This window comes from Sinocyclocheilus grahami, unplaced genomic scaffold, assembly GCF_001515645.1.
Source record: "Sinocyclocheilus grahami isolate Dianchi unplaced genomic scaffold, SAMN03320097.WGS_v1.1 scaffold223.1, whole genome shotgun sequence".
Lineage (NCBI taxonomy): Eukaryota > Metazoa > Chordata > Actinopteri > Cypriniformes > Cyprinidae > Sinocyclocheilus > Sinocyclocheilus grahami.
Genome location: NW_015505402.1, coordinates 1,038,138 through 1,056,694, shown reverse-complemented (window position 1 = coordinate 1,056,694; position 18,557 = coordinate 1,038,138). Strand labels below are relative to the sequence as shown.

The 18,557-nt window shown below is 34.9% G+C and overlaps 1 protein-coding gene across 2 annotated transcripts; it reads left to right on the top strand.

Moving 5' to 3' along the window:
• The first annotated feature begins 3,029 nt into the window (after nucleotides 1–3,029).
• LOC107596784 (adenosylhomocysteinase B-like) lies at nucleotides 3,030–16,778 on the top strand. Of its 2 annotated transcripts, none has more exons than XM_016287594.1 (10): nucleotides 3,030–3,191; nucleotides 4,976–5,166; nucleotides 7,335–7,410; nucleotides 8,809–8,961; nucleotides 10,508–10,620; nucleotides 10,807–11,014; nucleotides 12,253–12,340; nucleotides 14,515–14,632; nucleotides 15,939–16,133; nucleotides 16,355–16,778. In XM_016287594.1, the coding sequence occupies exons 1-10, from the start codon at nucleotides 3,164–3,166 to the stop codon at nucleotides 16,484–16,486; spliced, it is 1,302 nt and encodes a 433-aa protein (XP_016143080.1). In that variant the 5' UTR covers nucleotides 3,030–3,163; the 3' UTR covers nucleotides 16,487–16,778. The 2 variants fall into 2 exon arrangements, with proteins under 2 accessions (XP_016143080.1, XP_016143081.1); XM_016287595.1 differs by lacking the exon at nucleotides 3,030–3,191 and adding an exon at nucleotides 4,508–4,580.
• Nucleotides 16,779–18,557: the final 1,779 nt, after the last annotated feature.

The following is an 18,557-nucleotide window of genomic DNA, read 5'->3' as shown; positions in this document are numbered from 1 at the left end:
TGTATTTGAGATATTTCAGAAATACCGGCTACTGATTCTAAGATATCTTTTCACTTGAAGTGGTTTTTTGAACCTGAGTGTTGTATTAGGGGGAAAACGACAAGGTTTGTTGTAGATTTCAGATTGTTGTCTTATATTTGAGGTGTGAACGCATTCAAACAGATTTGTACAGACAGGACAGACTGCACAGATTATTGTAATATCATGCTTTATTTTACAGAGTGCACAATTATGATGTTCTGGCACATTGGTTTTATTAATTTTCCTCTCCTGAGAGTCTATAAAACATTTGAGTATTGAAAATTGAGAGGTGAGAGAAGCACTAAACTTATCGGACTCGGAAAGTTTCATTGACGTTTATTGTTTGTTTGTCTTTTCGACACTCTTCATTTATGTTGTCCTTCTCTGCCTTTCAACCTTACACCTGCATTAAAGTTTTGCCCAATTAACACCTCTGGATTTTTATTTGCGCAATAGATATTCCTTCCGTTGTTTGCCTAATATTTATTTCTTTATGCACTTCACACAGCATCACGGTACATTCACACGAGGCGTCGGCGTCGACGCTTGATGGAGGGCGTTTCTTTTAAAGGGGTCATATGATGCTGCTAAAAAGAACATTATTTTGTGTATTTGGTGTAATGAAATGTGTTTATGTGGTTTAAGGTTAAAAAACACATTATTTTCCACATACTGTACATTATTGTTTCTCCTCTATGCCCCGCCTTTCTGAAACGTGTCGATTTTTACAAAGCTCATTGGCCTGAATAAGCAAGGTGTGCTCTGATTGGCCAGCTATCCAGTACTCAGCTTCGTCCACGGTGAAAGCCGATTCGGCGATAGAGAGCGTGAAGTTAGTATTTCCTCAGTGACCAGCACGAATCAGCTCTAGGCATGACGAAGCGGATATCGTCCTCTTTTGGAAGGCCAAACAAAGTAGTTTCGCTTTCACAATGAAACACACAGTGCCTTCACGACATGGCGGCGGCAACAATACTACAGCGAGAATAAAAGTTACGCCTTCTTTCTTTGTGTGAACATTTGGGCGGCGTTATGCAAATCTTCCCACATAGTGACGTAGACATGTGGGGGCGTGTTAGAACGAGCCGTTTTAGGTAGGCGTGGCTGACTCTTAAGTCTCTTGACTCTTGACTTAAGACTCTTGACTCTGGTCTGCACCAGGGTATTTGCATAAGGCGATCTGATTGGCTGACGCCTGCGTTGGCGCTTGAAAAGTTGAAAAGTGTAAGCAACGGACCCACAGTTCATATCGGCAACGCTTGACGTCACTCCATTCAAAGTAAACGAGAGGCGTTGACGCAGTGCTCACCTTGAAAATGTGTTTTTGTCTATTGAATATGAATTTGTAGAAACAGTGTCCAGGTAGGAGAATGCCCACTGGTCCATTACAAGCATACAGTCAGTAATCTTTCAGAGACAACCAATGGAATATGTTATGGTGCTTTTCTGTTTCTTTCTTGCAGTGGAAAGGAAAATTAAGGCTTTGAAGCAACATGCTGTCTGTAATAATGCAAACTGATTTGTATAGGATGTGAAAGACGAAGCTTTAATACATTTGTATGTTTTCATTATCTTGTAGGTGCTGGATTTATCATTGTTATAGCATTATCGTTATAATCTCACTTATTATTGTTATTAAAATATGTTGACTGAGTTTCTATTGGTCCTGGTACATGACTTAAAGAATTCAACTAAAATGAGGCTTCAATACAGTAAGAGCACTTATGTGAAAAATAAATACATATACATTTCCATTTAAAAGTTTGGGATCAGTAAGATTTGTTAAAATGTATGAATACAAAAATAAATGAATTAAAAGTGACAATAAAGAAATGTTGAAAAAGATTTCTATTTCAAATAAATTCAGAACTTTCTGTTCTTAAAAGGTTCCTGAAAAAATGTATCAGTTTCTACAAAAATATTAAACAGCACAACTGTTTTTAACATTAATAATAGGTAGAAATGTTTCTTGAGCAGCAAATCAGCATATTAAAATGATTTCTGAAGGATCATGCGACACTGGAGTAATGATGCTGAAAATTCAGCTTTAACATCACAGGAATAAATTACGTTTTAAAATACATTGAAATAAAATAGTTTTTAAAAATCGCTGTTTTATAATAATATTTCACAATATTACTGTTTTTACTGTATATTGGATCAAATAAATGCAGCCTTGGTGAGCATAAACTACTCTCAAATTTCTTTAAAAAAAATGGTACGATTCGGAACTTTTGAAATATGAAACTTGAATATGAAAATGAAAATATTTTAAATATTATTTCACAACATTACTACTGTATTTTTGAACAAATAAATGTAGTGCTGGAGAGCATAAGACTTTCAAAAGCATTAACAAATCTTACCGATCCCAAACTTAGTTAGTCTAAGTAATAATCTACCTCAACCTTTAAATTCAGATTGGTCAGTTGCACAATTCTGAACTCATACCATCCATTACACATTTAAGAATTGTATGATTGACAGAGTGTTTAGTAAATATGTCAATGATATGTAAATCTTCAGTCTTTCAGACATATTTCATCACACAAACCAGACAATTTCAGATATGGGGATAAACATGGGGCATATTTTCAGGACATATTGAATTGACTTTATACAGGGGGCCCTAGTGTTATCCAAATAACCCAAAATGACCCCTGTTCAACTGAAACTGTTCATAGTAGCTCTAATTTATAGATATTTTACAAAAATAAATATATTTAGTGAAATTCCTATAAATTCCCAAAAAAATTCCAAAAAGCATCTTTCTTCCCACCAGCTCAGATCAGTCCTCATGATGTTAAATAATGGTAAAACACAAAGGCCAGTTGAAATTGTATTAATGAAGATCTCCATTTTCCAAGTGATATTACACGCCTTAAACCACCGTGGATTCTCATTGGCTATCGTAGGAGCAAATGAACACGCCCACGATGGTTTATTTAGAGCGATAAGGCGGGGCATATTTCGGCCAATGAGAAACGAGAGGCTGCACGATATCATGAATATTACATAAATCGGTTTGTACACACTTATATTCAAGTTCACACAAGTTACCTCCTTTTCTGCACTCACTCAGGTCCACAGTCGGGCTCAAGACCAACCCATATCAGGCTTTACCTAACGACAGCACAGCAAAATGTCAGAGAAGCTTCCATTCAAAGTTGGTTAGTATAAGTTTATTTGATTATCGACTTCAGATCATGCTCGATGCTGTTCTGCACAAAATCATGCAATCATGTTTTTGCCGCCAGTGCTAATTAGCTAATTCCACTCTGGTGATTTCTAATAAGCTCTCTTATAGACTCTCGATAAAGCGTACGATTCTCTGCAAAAGGGTCCTGAGTTGTATTTTTGGTCGAGCATGAATTGTTGCAGATCTTGCTAGTGCTTATGTATCACATGGCAGTAGAGGCGTCATTGTCAGCGCTGCCTTGCACGAGACGCACTATTGCAATCCCACCCCCATAAAATCACCGTTCGCGCACTTAATATGTCTAGTTTATTATTATTATAGCCATTTTGTGCTTGCTCACAAAGTATTTGATTTGATTTTATATCTTAACACCTGTCAAACAAGCTAGCGTGGTTCCATTCGTGAAGAAGAAAGTTTGGAAGTTGTAGTTTTTTGCGTGCACTGTAGAATCTCCATGCTATGAGATTGCCTGCACTGCTGGACTACATTTCCCATAATGCAGTAGTCAAACGTGCCGCCACTTTTCGTTGAGCGTAGCCATTCATTTGTGCGAATCGGTTCTTTTGAACAGTATAGTGAACAGTTCATAAAATGGCTCAGTTGCGCTTTACGTAATCACGTGGACCCTGACACTTCCACTTTAAAATAAGGAAACGTTTGATTGGGTTTTTCAATCATGTTTTATTAATAGCCGTTATAGTAATTTTGTGCATCTCAGTTAGAACATAGTCATTTAGAGCCTAAATGCGATTTGCATATACATTTAACAATATTAAACTTAATTTACGGGCTGATTAATTAATTTATCTACTGACTACAAAGTATAGGCACTTTAAAAAAAAAATACTGCGTTTCGTTTGCATGCTAATAAACATCACAAAAGTCATAAACATATTTCCAGTTCGTATCAATGAAACCCTCGGTTCACTCCAAATGGTTTTGTGAATCAGTTCAATCGATTCATTGAAAAGGTCCGGTTCAAAAGAACGGTTCCTTCTGCTCGTGGTTGAACAAACATTAATGTTAGGCGCTAAGCTGTACTTTGAGTTGAGTTTGAGTTGCACGCCAGGACTTGGCACCTGTCACTCAGGCAGTCTGTTGTTGTTTTTCAGCAAACTTCTCTGATGTGCTCTGTGCAGATAAGGCTCAAGTAATTCAATAGTAAATCCATCTGGACTTTGCTCCCTAGTCATAAGAGTTCAGAGTTCAGATTTTCAAAATCAGTGAATGAAATGTCGAAGTGCACCAGTACTGCACTCTTATTTATTAAGAGCCCATTCTGAAGGCATCTTACAAGGAAGAAACCGGAATAAGAACATTTAGGAAATTCACTTTGCTAAAACAGCATCTTCTCTGGCAGGTGTGTTTTCCTCCATGTCTGCAGTAGTAAAATATAATCGGTGCAGACTGAAAAAAAGGGATATCTTTTTGGGTTGCCTATTGGTTGTTAAGTGTGCATATGAAACCAAGCACCATCTCCTCAACCAGTTCAAAACATGTTAGGTATGTGGTTTTGGGTGTCATCTGTTGAATTCCTATTCTAGATGTCCAAATATGAGACTGACACTTTAAAGACCGCATTAACTTGCGTGTTATAATGGGATTTGTTGTTACTATTTAACTGTGCTTTCAAATGCATTAGTGAAAGTTGACATAATCTGTACTAGTTTGATTATTTAATTGAATCATTCTTTCAGTTTCCTGAATTTAGCATTTGCTTTATGCCTAATCTGTTGTCATTTTCTCTCTGTCCAGCTGATATCAGCCTGGCTGAGTGGGGACGTAAAGCCATCGACATAGCTGAGAATGAGATGCCGGGTCTGATGAAGATGAAGGAGCTCTATGGCCAGACCAAACCCCTGAAGGGCGCTCGCATCTCAGGCTGCTTGCACATGACTCTACAGACCGCTGTGCTCATTGAAACCCTGACCGCCCTCGGAGCTGAGGTGAGGATGCAAACGCGAAACCATTAAAGAAATAGTTATTTCCCTAAAAAACTAATTTATATTTGTGTTTAAAAATGCATTTTGCACTTTGTTTGACGTTAGTAGATTATGAACTGTCTAGGTATGGAAAATAACTGCATTAGCATTCTTTGAGATTTCATCAAATTCTCAATAGCTGCTTTAAAATTCTTCTTTCGAGTAAACAATGACACGGTTTTCATTTTGGAGCAAAATGTTTCTTTAAAACTATTAAAAGTAGGGTTTAAAAATGTAAAATTCAACAATTACTGAATGTGTAGTATTTCTTTGCTGCTTGTTTGGCTTCACTAATAAAAAATATGGTATTGCTATATGGTTTTCTTTTTATTGTTGCAATAAATGAAAACTCTTATTCAGTAAGGATGCATTAAATTGATCAAAAGTGATGGTAAAGTCATTTATAATGTTGCAAAATATTCAAAAATGCTGTTTTTTTTTTTTAAACTTTCTATTCATCAAAGGATCCTGAGGGGAAAAAAAGTCATGGTTTTTCGGGGGAGTTTAAAAATGCATTTTGCACTTTGTTTGACGTTAGTAGATTATGAACTGTCTAGGTATGGAAAATAACTGCATTAGCATTCTTTGAGATTTCATCAAATTCTCAATAGCTGCTTTAAAATTCTTCTTTCGAGTAAACAATGACACGGTTTTCATTTTGGAGCAAAATGTTTCTTTAAAACTATTAAAAGTAGGGTTTAAAAATGTAAAATTCAACAATTACTGAATGTGTAGTATTTCTTTGCTGCTTGTTTGGCTTCACTAATAAAAAATATGGTATTGCTATATGGTTTTCTTTTTATTGTTGCAATAAATGAAAACTCTTATTCAGTAAGGATGCATTAAATTGATCAAAAGTGATGGTAAAGTCATTTATAATGTTGCAAAATATTCAAAAATGCTGTTTTTTTTTTAAACTTTCTATTCATCAAAGGATCCTGAGGGGAAAAAAAGTCATGGTTTTTCGGGGGGAAAAATATGAACTGTTTTCAACATTGATAATCATAAGAAGTGTTTCTTGTTCAACAGATCAGCATATTAGAATGATTTCTGAATGTTCATGTGACACTGGAGACTGGAGTAATGATGCTGAAAATTCAGCTTTGGCATCACAAGAATTAATTACATTTTAAGTAGTGCTGTCAAACGATTAATCGCGATTAATCGCATCCAAAATAAAAGTTTTTGTTTACATAATATATGTGTGTACTGTGTATATTTATTATGCATATATAAATACACACATGCATGTGTATATTTAAGAAAAACATATTACCTTTATATAGCAAATATATTTATATATGAGATCATTTATATGAATATAAATATTTACATGTAAATATTTTCAAAATATATGCTGTATGTTTGTGTCTGTGTGTGTGTGTGTGTATATATATATATTCCAAAGCGACTTACAAATGATGACAGTAGAAGCAATCAAAACTAACAAAAGAGCAACAATATGCAAGTGCAAATGACAAGTCTCGGTTAGCCTAACACAGTACACGTAGCAAGGTATTTTTGGTTTAGATTTATATATATATATATATATATATATATATATAATATATATACACCGAACACGCATATACTATGTAAACAAAAACTTTAATTTTGGATGCGATTAATCGTTTGACAGCACTACTTTAAAGATCTATTACAACAGGAAAGTGTTATTTTAAATTGTACTAATATTTTACAATATTTACCATATTTTTGATTTAAAAAAATAATCCTTGGTGAGCATTAGAGATTTCTTTCAAAACATTAAAAAAAATTTACCGACCCTGTGTATGCCATGGTATTCTTTGAAATGTAAATATCGTGGTATATAATACAATGTTATTATTAGTATTACTACAACACGATTCCATCATTTTATCATGGTATTGCCACAGTACTTTGTTTGGAAAGGGACAGTATAGTTTCTTCACCTTTTTTTTCCTACTCCTAGAAGCCTAAACTTGATATCTGACTGAAATGCATCGCTCTTCTTATCCCCTATTTCCTCTGTCAAATTGGAATTTCCCAGCCCAAGGCCATATTTTATCCAAAAAGTTATTGGACTAATGTATGAAGTCTGTGCACGTCACATGCTCTCATTCCTTCTCCTTGATCTCTGTGTGCTCCAGGTCCAGTGGTCCAGCTGTAACATCTTCTCCACCCAGGATCACGCAGCAGCAGCCATTGCTAAATCTGGCGTTCCAGGTAACAGTTGCTGGTGTGCTAGACTGACTGCCCACTGTTTGCTCTAAAGCTGCGTAATCAAATCTAGATAAGGAGAACTCCGAGTTTCTCCATGCTGGGCTAAATGGGTTTTATCTTTAGATTTGACTCAACATTTTTGAAGGACTAACATGCGAAAGCGTGCAGGCAAAGATAACTCTATCAACATCAGCTTTCAGTTGATGAAAGACTTTTCCCATGCCGTTTTTAAGCACTAAAACCTTAATTTAAGGGATACAAGCTGAATGATGTTTGGTGTTAAATGTTAAACCGTTTATAAGAGATTGTAAAACATTTATCTAACATCATCCAACAGATTTTTAGCCCGGTTTCACGTGTAAAATGCCTATTTTAAGTCTCTTCTTAGGCAGCAACTTACAATGCTCCCGAAAGCATAAAAATACACAGGTATTATATTATAATAAAACACAAATTGGGTGAAATAGTCTGGTTTTATTAGATTAAATTGTTTATCAGTACTTTTAAGTATAGAATGAACTCTAAATATATTCTTGGATGGATTTGTTTATCACTGATCACAGCCTAAATGCAGTGCTTCCTAAGAACTTGGCCTTAAGAAGGTGTTTTAGTTAGCAGCATAATTATGCTGAAAGTGTTTTGTGATCGGGAGCATGACTATGATGCATTAAAATGCTGCTTACTTGCTCACAAGGTTGTGGAACAGAGTCATATATTAGTTATTAGTTAGATATATAGAATATTAGAATAATAGTTTAGACCTTTCTACATTGGAGTTTTGAGACTAAATTGCAGATGCAGCTTATATGTTTGAATTAGCGTTATTGCATTATCTGTGCATTACATTATCTTATTGTATTATCTGTGTCTAATGTATGTATGTGTGTGTGTGTGTTGTTTGTGCTGTTGTAGTGTATGTCTGGAAGGGAGAGACATAAAACACAAATTGGGTGAAATAGTCTGGTTTTATTAGATTAAATTGTTTATCAGTACTTTTAAGTATAGAATGAACTCTAAATATATTCTTGGATGGATTTGTTTATCACTGATCACAGCCTAAATGCAGTGCTTCCTAAGAACTTGGCCTTAAGAAGGTGTTTTAGTTAGCAGCATAATTATGCTGAAAGTGTTTTGTGATCGGGAGCATGACTATGATGCATTAAAATGCTGCTTACTTGCTCACAAGGTTGTGGAACAGAGTCATATATTAGTTATTAGTTAGATTAGAATATTAGAATAATAGTTTAGACCTTTCTACATTGGAGTTTTGAGACTAAATTGCAGATGCAGCTTATATGTTTGAATTAGCGTTATTGCATTATCTGTGCATTACATTATCTTATTGTATTATCTGTGTCTAATGTATGTATGTGTGTGTGTGTTGTTTGTGCTGTATTGTAGTGTATGCCTGGAAGGGAGAGACCGATGAAGAGTATGTGTGGTGCATAGAGCAGACCATCTATTTCAAGGACGGTCAACCTCTTAACATGATCCTGGACGACGGTGGAGACCTGACCAATCTGGTGCACCAGAAATACCCCAAACTGCTTGCAGGTATAATGCAGTCTGTGTTTGGTCTGTCATCTACTCGTCCTCTTCCTCAACAGCCAGAGGTCATGAAGAGTCATTCAGACTACTCGTATGAGTACTGTTTAATTTCATTGCCCCAAATACTATCATTGTATGGATTTCCCTGGCTAGTAATAACAGTGCTTCTGGCCTGCTGATGCTTATCATTTAGTTTTACTGTACTGTTGTTTAATGGCCACTAGATGGCAGGCCTATCCGCGATCAAGCTGTTCCATTCTTGACTAAGCAAAGCTTAGCATTATAGCATAGTATTAGCAGTCTTCTAAAACTGAAAAGCATAGATTGATACTAACCCTAGAAGAGAAAAGGGCAAGTATCTGTTGTTGTATTTGACAGAGAGTGGAAATCATGTGGTGTTAGTTTTACGCTATAAATGATGTCAAATTTGATTTATTTATGAGGCTGCTCTGTTTGACCTCTGACCTTTGGTAGGGTTAAGAATCTGGTCTGGTAACCAGGATCAAATAAATGCAACCTTGGCGAGAAATTCTTTCAAAAATCGATTGATTGATCGTATGATTCCAAACTTTTGATTGTAGAGGTAAACTTTATTAAATATGAAAACTGCATGATGGCAGTGTAATGAAGAGGAAAAAGAAACCCTACAAGCATCCTCTTGTTTCTAAGGGCCTGACATGGGGTCTTTCTGCAACTCCTGCCCATGGCGGGCGGATGTAGACAAATTACAGTCCATAATTATTTATAACAGAACAGACCATGAAGAGATGCAAAATTAAGCAATGGGCAAAATGTTTTTTTTTTCCCAGTCATGGAATTTCCTATGATTAATATAATTTTATCATTTGCAATTTTTTTTAGCATATGTTTTATTCTATGTAAAATGGTTTTTAATTACGTTTAGTATTCTTTGGCTTTGGGAGTGTGATATAACCGTATTAAAAAGGTCATGTAACATCCAGTAAATGTACTGGTCAGAAAGTGCAGGAAGCCTGAATAGATACTACACAATATGTGTAGTCATTCACATCTTGGCTTTTACTGTGTCCAGTTTTAGCATTGACCAGAATATGTTTTCTATTTAACATTATGGCTCATATTTTTTATATTTTCCATTGCATATGCACAGGAGACAGCACACATCACGCAGCATCAAACTTAACTAAATAGCCAGTTTCTCTGTGAAACTGCACAAAAATCAAGACCTGCAGTGACTTTGCTCCTCATATTTTTTATTTTGTGTGGCTTAATGCCAGAAATGTTTCCACATGGAGTTATGATAATACTTTTAGCTTCCAAGATATAGTATATTTTCCGCTAAAGCTAAAGTTGTCAGAAGATGTCTGACAGTCACTAATCTTTCCCTAAGTAGACGCTTGAAATGTCTTGGATTTGATTCGGTCACGTCAGTTACACCTGTGAGGGTCAAGCTAAGCTACGCAAAAATAAAATTTATCGGCCTACTAGTAAGTTCAACATTCCTTCCAGACAGATGCACCGAGCAGGATTTTCCGGGTCTTTAACATTTGCAGAATTGTGGTTTCTCTCTCAGGAATCAAGGGCATCTCTGAGGAGACCACCACAGGAGTTCACAACCTCTACAAGATGTTGAAGAAAGGGGAACTGAAAGTTCCTGCCATCAATGTCAATGACTCTGTTACCAAGGTAACCTTTTATATTACCAGCATATAATATCATTACATGGTGTTGTCCGGTTATTCGCTGTCATCATTTGATGGTCTGTTTTGTTCACAGACAAATGTGAGCACTTTATACGTGGTTCTAATATTATATGGCTGTTGTAGATGAAAGTATTTATTTGAGAACGACTTATTCTCCCACTCCCTTCAGAGTAAGTTTGATAACCTGTACGGCTGCCGTGAGTCTTTGATTGACGGCATCAAGCGTGCCACAGATGTGATGATTGCCGGTAAGGTGGCAGTGGTGGCTGGGTACGGTGACGTCGGGAAGGGCTGCGTTCAGGCCCTGCGAGGGTTCGGTGCCAGAGTCATCGTCACCGAGATAGATCCCATCAACAGTCTGCAGGCGGCTATGGAGGGTATGTTTTGTGTGTGTTTCTTTCCTTCTCGTCAAAGATGAGACGCCCATTTTGGTATCCGCATAAAATTACATTTACAAAAGTGATTTTATATACATAAAGCATATTAAATGCTAGTAAAGTGTCTATTTTTATCTTTCAAATAGCTTTTGTGAAAATAAAATGTAAAAATATGGGAATAAAATATGAAATAATGTTCAGTCGTCATTCAGTGTAAGTGATATATTTATGTAAAAACAAAACAACATACTTATTCTGACTCCTACTTATTAAAATAAATAAAAGAATAAAGAGATTATACTAAACTTTATTATGTTTTAAATGATTAATAGGTAAAACCTAGTGGTTTAAAGAACAGTAGTAAAGACTGATAATTTTAAGATTTTAAATTACAAATAATTAGTATTTTGAAGGCTGTAATGTGATCCTTAAATCAAAGAGTCTTTTAATGTCATCGAATGATTCTAGTCCTAAATATGCCTGACAAAATCTATTGGGATTCAAACTATTGTTTCACTGAATTTTTTCCTTTTTTTGTTTTGTTTTGTTTTTGCAAGTCATTGTAAAAATGTATGATATGTCATTATTAAATTAAACGGGACACATTTTAATGTATGGAAAAATGTAAAGGTGTTTTAAACTCCTGTTGTTTTGATGCTTGAAATATTTTCATATTTGACCCGTGTATATAAAATGTATACTTATGTTACTTTTTTATTATTTATTTATTTTTAATATTTGTTACTTTTTTATTATTACTTTATTAGCAATAATAGTATAAATGGTAATCTTTATTACACTGTATATTATTAAGTTTCTTGAGTGGCAAATCAGCATATTAAAATCATTTCTGAATAGAGAGAGAGAGAGATGTAGGTATATGATTTGATTTATATATTCAATAATATAAATGTTATATATTTACTCGCTTAGAAAATAAATATTATTCAGATATTTAAAATAATTGTGTATAATATTTATATTATTATTATTATTGTTTTTGTTGATATTATGTATATCATATAGGCCACCCTGGCTAATTATATTGACTGTTGTACTTGTTACTGTTTTCTCTAGAAACCTAATTTTCCACATAGGAGACAAAGAGCCCATTATACACCAACAGTATTTTTTAAGGAGCTGTATTTGGAAAGTTGTTGTAACTACATGCCAGGCAAGTTTCAGAAAAGTAGATGTTTGTGTCTGATTACCTTGCGTTTGCCTCTTGTTGCACACAGGTTATGAGGTGACCACCATGGATGAGGCCTGCAAAGAAGGAAACATCTTTGTGACAACCACTGGCTGTGAGGACATTATCCTTGGCAGGTTTGTATTGCATTAGTCAAACATGAACCAACTAACAAATGTCAAACTAGAATGTGTGTTGTACTGCATTTGGTGTCCCCTTGAGAACTGAGAAAATTCTATTTCCGATTTCAATTCCGGTTTCGTAATGATACTTTTAGTTGTTTTAAGATGGACCAGATGGAAAATATTTCAAGAACGAGTCTTGTAGCAATTTCAGCAGCTTTTTGCCCAATGATGAGGTCACATTTGATTTCAACAGGGAAGTAATAAATCAAATATTATTTATGGTACAAAAGGTTATTGCTCAATCTAGCATCTAGTCTTTATCTTGCCTTAGTTTCTCAGGCTTCGTTTGTCTCCTGGTATGAAATGCCTGCTTTTCATAATCTGATCAATTCTACATGTATGAAATCAAGTATATATATATATATATATTAGTGCTGTCAAACGATTAATTGCGATTAATCGCATCCAAAATAAAAGTTTCTGAATGATCATGTGACACTTTATACTGGAGTAATGGCTGATGGAAATTCAGCTTTGCATCACAGAAATAAATTATATTTTAAAGGATATTACAATAGAAACCATTATTTTATATTGTAATAACATTTAGCAAGATTACAGTTTTCTTTATTTTTGATCAAATAAATGCAGCCTTGATGAGCATAAGAAACTCCTTAAAAAAAAGATATATATATATATATATATGCTGTATTTATTTGATACATAATAATAGTTTGAAATAATAATAATAATAATTAACATTTAGCAAGATTACAGTTTTCTTTATTTTTGATCAAATAAATGCAGCCTTGATGAGCATAAGAAACTCCTTAAAAAAAAGATATATATATATATATATATGCTGTATTTATTTGATACATAATAATAGTTTGAAATAATAATAATAATAATGATGCTTGTTTTACTAATTACTATTGTTCAAATGTTTTTTTTTTTAAAACAGTCTGTTATCAAGGCTACGTTTATGTGATCAGAAAATTCAGTAAAAGCGTAATATTGTGAAATCTTAGTACAATTTAAGAGAACTGTTTTATTTAAAATGTCATTTATTCTTCTAGTTGCAAAGCTGAATTTTCAGCATCAAGTGTCGCATGATTCTACAGAAATCGTTCTAATATGCTGAATGGCGGCTCAAGAATCATTTCTTATTATTATCAAAAGTTGAAAACGTTGCTTTTGATCAATGTAATGCACCCTTGCTGACTAAAAGTATTAATTTCTGTAAGTAGTGTATGAATATTTATTTAGATTGCACCCTCATGGCGTTCACACTCAGCCTAACTCGTTTGACATCTTGCTAAAAGAAAACCGAATTGAATTCTGACACTGTATGCCAACTGCATATGAGCATGTCATCCGGCACAGCGTGAAAGTTAGTCAACAATGAATCCTTTCAACATGGTGAAGTGGGGTTTCTGCTGGTAACAGGCGGGGAGATTCATGTGCGGTGGAAGGACCCCCAGGCCTGCGATCAAACACGCACAGCGTGCTACATTATGCAGGGCTCGCTGGAGTTTGGTGTGCTGTTCTGTGCTTATCTGATGGTTAGAGGCGGAGGTGAGCGGGCTGGTGGCTTTTGATGGGGTGTGTTGTGGGCCTCTGTGATAAATGGTCGGGATGAGGACACGCAGGGGCCAGTGGAGCACAGCTGCTGTTTGGTATTATCTACAGATGTGAGAACTGTCTTAGATTCTCTGGAAGTTTTCAGAGCTGATGGGACAATCTGCATATGTCTGTCTGGCACCACTTAAGCAAATGCAGTCCAGAAATGGTTGAGGTGAACAATTTTGAACCTACATTTTTGCTTCAGCCTTGATTGCTTAGAAATATAATTGCCCACCTCTCCTCAAAAAGCCGCATGATTTGAGGCATCATTCGTTGGCTGAAGAATAAAAGATGCAGGACGAGTTACTTGTCAAATATAATATTACGGTTGGTGGTTTGTATAAATTGGCAAGGCAAACATCACAAATGTATTTAATGTTGGTGCCACATGGTTGAACGTTGTTCTAGATTATTGTTCTTGTAGTGGTTTGTTTCAGCTTTTACTTACTTGTGAACAGGCCTTTGAAATGTTGAAATGCTTTGACTAGAAATGTTGCTTGTCTTTGTCATTCACTCTATCAAGTAGTATAAAAATGTTTTCTTTTTTCTTTTTCTCACAGACACTTTGAGCAGATGAAGGACGACTCCATCGTCTGCAACATTGGCCACTTTGACTGTGAGATTGACATGAAGTGGCTCAATGAACATGCAGCGGAGAAAATCAACATCAAACCTCAGGTATGAGATTAATGACTTGAGTGTTGTTAATGCATGTTCGATTCTTGTTTTAAACGAGAACTTTTTACTTTTGTCTTTTCAATATTTTTTAAATTATTGTACACTTTATTTTAAGGTGTCCTTGTTACAGTGTAATTATACATTTAAGTAGTGAGTTATATTAATTAACTACATGTACTTACTATATGGTTAGGATTAGGGTTTGGTTTAGGGTTACTTGCATGTAATTATGCTTAATTTATTGTTAATATAATAGTAAGTACATGCAACATGTGTAACAAGGACACCTTAAAATAAAGTGTTACCAAATTATAAATGAAATAATGAAAATGAAATATTTTGTAAAATGATTTAGGAATAATTTTAGGAGAAATATCAGAGTACCTTAAAGTTTTTCCTTTTCAATAAATGGTTTTGTTTTTTATTTGTGACCCTGGACCACAAAACCAGTCATAAGGGTCAATTTTTCAAAATTGAGATTTATACATCATCTGAATAAATAAGCTTTCCATTGATGTATGGTTTGTTAGGATAGGACAATATTTGGCCGAGATACAACTATTTGAAAATCTGGAATCTGAGGGTGGGAAAAAAAATCTAAATATTAAACAAAAAAACTCTTTAAAGTTGTCCAAATGAAGTCCTTAGCAAAGCATATTACTAATCAAAAAGCAAGTTTCAATATATTTACAGTAGGAAATTTACAAAATATCTCCATGGAACATGATCTTTACTTACAAATTTACCCCAGCGACTTAAGACTGGTTTTGTGCTCCACGGTCACATTTATTAATGATAATGAAATAATATTTAATGATTTAATAATTTTAGGGAAAAGAATATAGTACTTTAAGAAAAAAAAGATATATATATTTTCAATATTTGTATGTTATGTATTAATTAAATTAAATATTTAATGAGTTTAATTATTTTATTTTAAGACTTTTTTTAACACTAGCTTATAATTGTATTCATTTTAATAAATTTTTTTAAACATGTCTTATTGTGGTTCTACAGAACAATGGTTAACTATTATTGTTTATTTGTTCTTTATAAGTAAATAAATTGCTTGCTGATCCATCATGAGCCATTCCATGATCCATATACAAGCCTTGAATTCAAAACCGAGCCCATTTGCTTTCTAAATACACACTCCTGGCTTTGTTGTGAACGATTCATCAGTGCCTTTTTTTTTTTTTCTTCTTTTTCTTCTTCTTTTGGGTGGACATCACCAAACAGCCCTGCTTTCTGACACATGATGTCAACTCTGATCTGACTTTGACTAACTCTCCACTCTTTTATACAGGTTGACCGTTATCGCATGAAAAGCGGCCGTCACATCATTGTTTTGGCTGAGGGGCGTCTGGTGAACCTGGGCTGTGCCATGGGCCATCCGAGCTTTGTGATGAGCAACTCATTCACCAACCAGGTCCTTGCCCAAATTGAGCTGTGGACCAACACCAGCAAATACCCACTGGGTGTTTACTTCCTGCCAAAGAAGGTACAGTAGCTTCATGTAAACTCTTATTGCAGATACAGGGGGTATTATCTGTTAATATGCACTATCAATAAATATTTTCTGATGTAAAAGGTCTGCAAGCTTACTTAAAAACAAGATGCAGATGTTTTGCATGCAAATCGAAGCAGAGAAGCTTAACAGATGATTATCAGAATATATGAGTTGTATATGTTTTCCTCATTATGTGTTTTGTGCATGTGTAGCTGGATGAGGAGGTGGCTGCCGCACACTTGGACAAGCTGGGCGTCAAACTGACTAAACTCACAGAGAAGCAAGCCAAATATCTGGGTCTGCCCCGCGACGGTCCTTTCAAAGCGGACCACTACCGCTACTAAGTAGCTTTGACCAATCATAGCTTCAGCTGTGGATGAGGACGGACTACACGATCATTGGCAGTTGTGCCAGTTACCTTTAAGGCTATAATAGTGTTTAATCGTGTCTTTCACTCTCATCACGAGTGCCTGCGAGCTCTCACCAACGCCTTTTTGCGTTGATATCAAGTTGTGAGCATATTGTCACTGTCTCGTTTGCATTCCCTGTTTTATTATACGGTTATGTTAAAAAACACACAATTCTTCCATTTGGTCAGTTATTTGATGCCCCTCAATAAATGAACATGCTGGGACAGTTTGGTTCTTCCACGTCTTACTTTGAAGTGTTTCCAGTCCGTCAGGTAACTATAATTGATGGGCCATGCATACTTTTGTGAACCCGTTTGTGAACAACTATGGAAAAAAAGTGTAATTTCTCTGTTAGCAGGATGTGAGTTTGAGCGGTCTGGGTAGCTATTACATCCACTCATGAAGACCTGATGAAATAAATGTGGTGTTCATTTCAGCACCGCATTAAGAGACTAATTCTCAACTGGTCAGATCCAGAAAAATGAGTAGTGATTTATCAATATTGCTATTGCTCATTCATGAGCTTGAGGATTGAATGAACGCCAAAGCCCACGTATTAAGCTGGAGTTATTTTGTTACAGACTTGAATGATTGATCAAAGGAATATAATTGATGAAAAGAACAAAAAAATGTCTATACTAGCTCTATCTTGGGATCTTGCAGAGATTTGGGGGATGTTTTTATTCCACTTGAGGGCTAGTAAGCAACCGTTAACCAATGCCATTTTCATCAGTTATTTTCATTAATTGAAATAAAGCTACAATAAAATGTTACATGAAAAGCTTATAAATGAAGATTAGAAATATTGCTTTGAAACTTGCTGCAGTTGAACTAAAATAATTACTAATACCAACACTGAACTAGATCAATTGAAATTAAATAGAAAAAAAACTTGCACACGAAAACTACAAAAAAATTCTAAATGCATATAATTGAAGTTACTGAAAATAAATTCCTGATAATATTAATAGATACTATAATTGTTTATAAATGATGCTAAAATAATACTGTCACAGTGTCTGGTTGTGGTGCCCTGAACTGGCCACTTGAGGGCGCTATCCTGTTTCTATGTTTTATGTGTTTAACTCCATTTCCCATAATCCCTTGCTTGTCACTTCTGTTCTTATCATGAGCACCTGTTAATCATTCCTGATCATTATCACCGGTTGTTAATTACTCATCATCTCATCTATATATACCATGCTCACTCTGTCTGTCATTGCTACTACATTATATTTGTCTTCTCAGTCCTGATCTTGATGTTGTCTATAGTTTATCGTGTATCTGTTCCTTGTGTTTGGATTACCTTTTGGCCACGTTTTTGTTCCGTTTTGATATCTTGTTACTTTCAATAAAACTGCAACTGGATCTTACCTTGTCTCTCCGGGCATTTCATGACAGAATGTAGTAGACACTACAAGATCCAGCAGTTTTTTTTTTTTTTTTTTTTTTTTTAATATAACATTAGAAATGTCTTTCCAATCACTTTTGATCAATTTAATGCATCATTGCTGAATAAAAGTATTAATTTCTTTCTTTTTTTTAAGTTTTACTGTCTCCAAACTTTTGAATGGTAGTTTATGTATACATATGTTTTGCCTATAGTTTTGCTTATAGTACAATAGATAATAAACCACACTAACTAAATAAATAATCTCAGACTAGTAAGCAATCACATAGAACACAACTACCTGTCTATGTGATTTAAAAAAAACTCTGAACACCTTAGCAACTGCATAACTACACTTTTGCAACCACCACAGAAACTACTTAGCATTGTGGTGGTGATTTTTGTATGGCCAAGCACCAGTTAGCTATATTCATGATCGTGTTTGTTTTGTTGTTGTGAAGGGGGTGAGAGTTAGCCTTGGATGATGGTTTACAGACACATCCATATGCCTCTTGAAGGGCCTGTGATTTGTGAAGGTGATTTTCAGGGCATACATCCACACATCCCTTCTGCTCAAAAGCTAGGAAAATGACATCCTTGTTAATGTTAGCTCCC

Excerpts from the sequence above, each read along its gene's own strand:
- LOC107596784 (XM_016287594.1), top strand. The coding sequence starts at position 3,164 with ATGTCAGAGAAGCTTCCATTCAAAGTTG. Across the intron at positions 3,192-4,975 it reads GAAGCTTCCATTCAAAGTTG|CTGATATCAGCCTGGCTGAG; the intron begins GTTAGTATAAGT and ends CTCTCTGTCCAG. Across the intron at positions 5,167-7,334 it reads TGACCGCCCTCGGAGCTGAG|GTCCAGTGGTCCAGCTGTAA; the intron begins GTGAGGATGCAA and ends TGTGTGCTCCAG.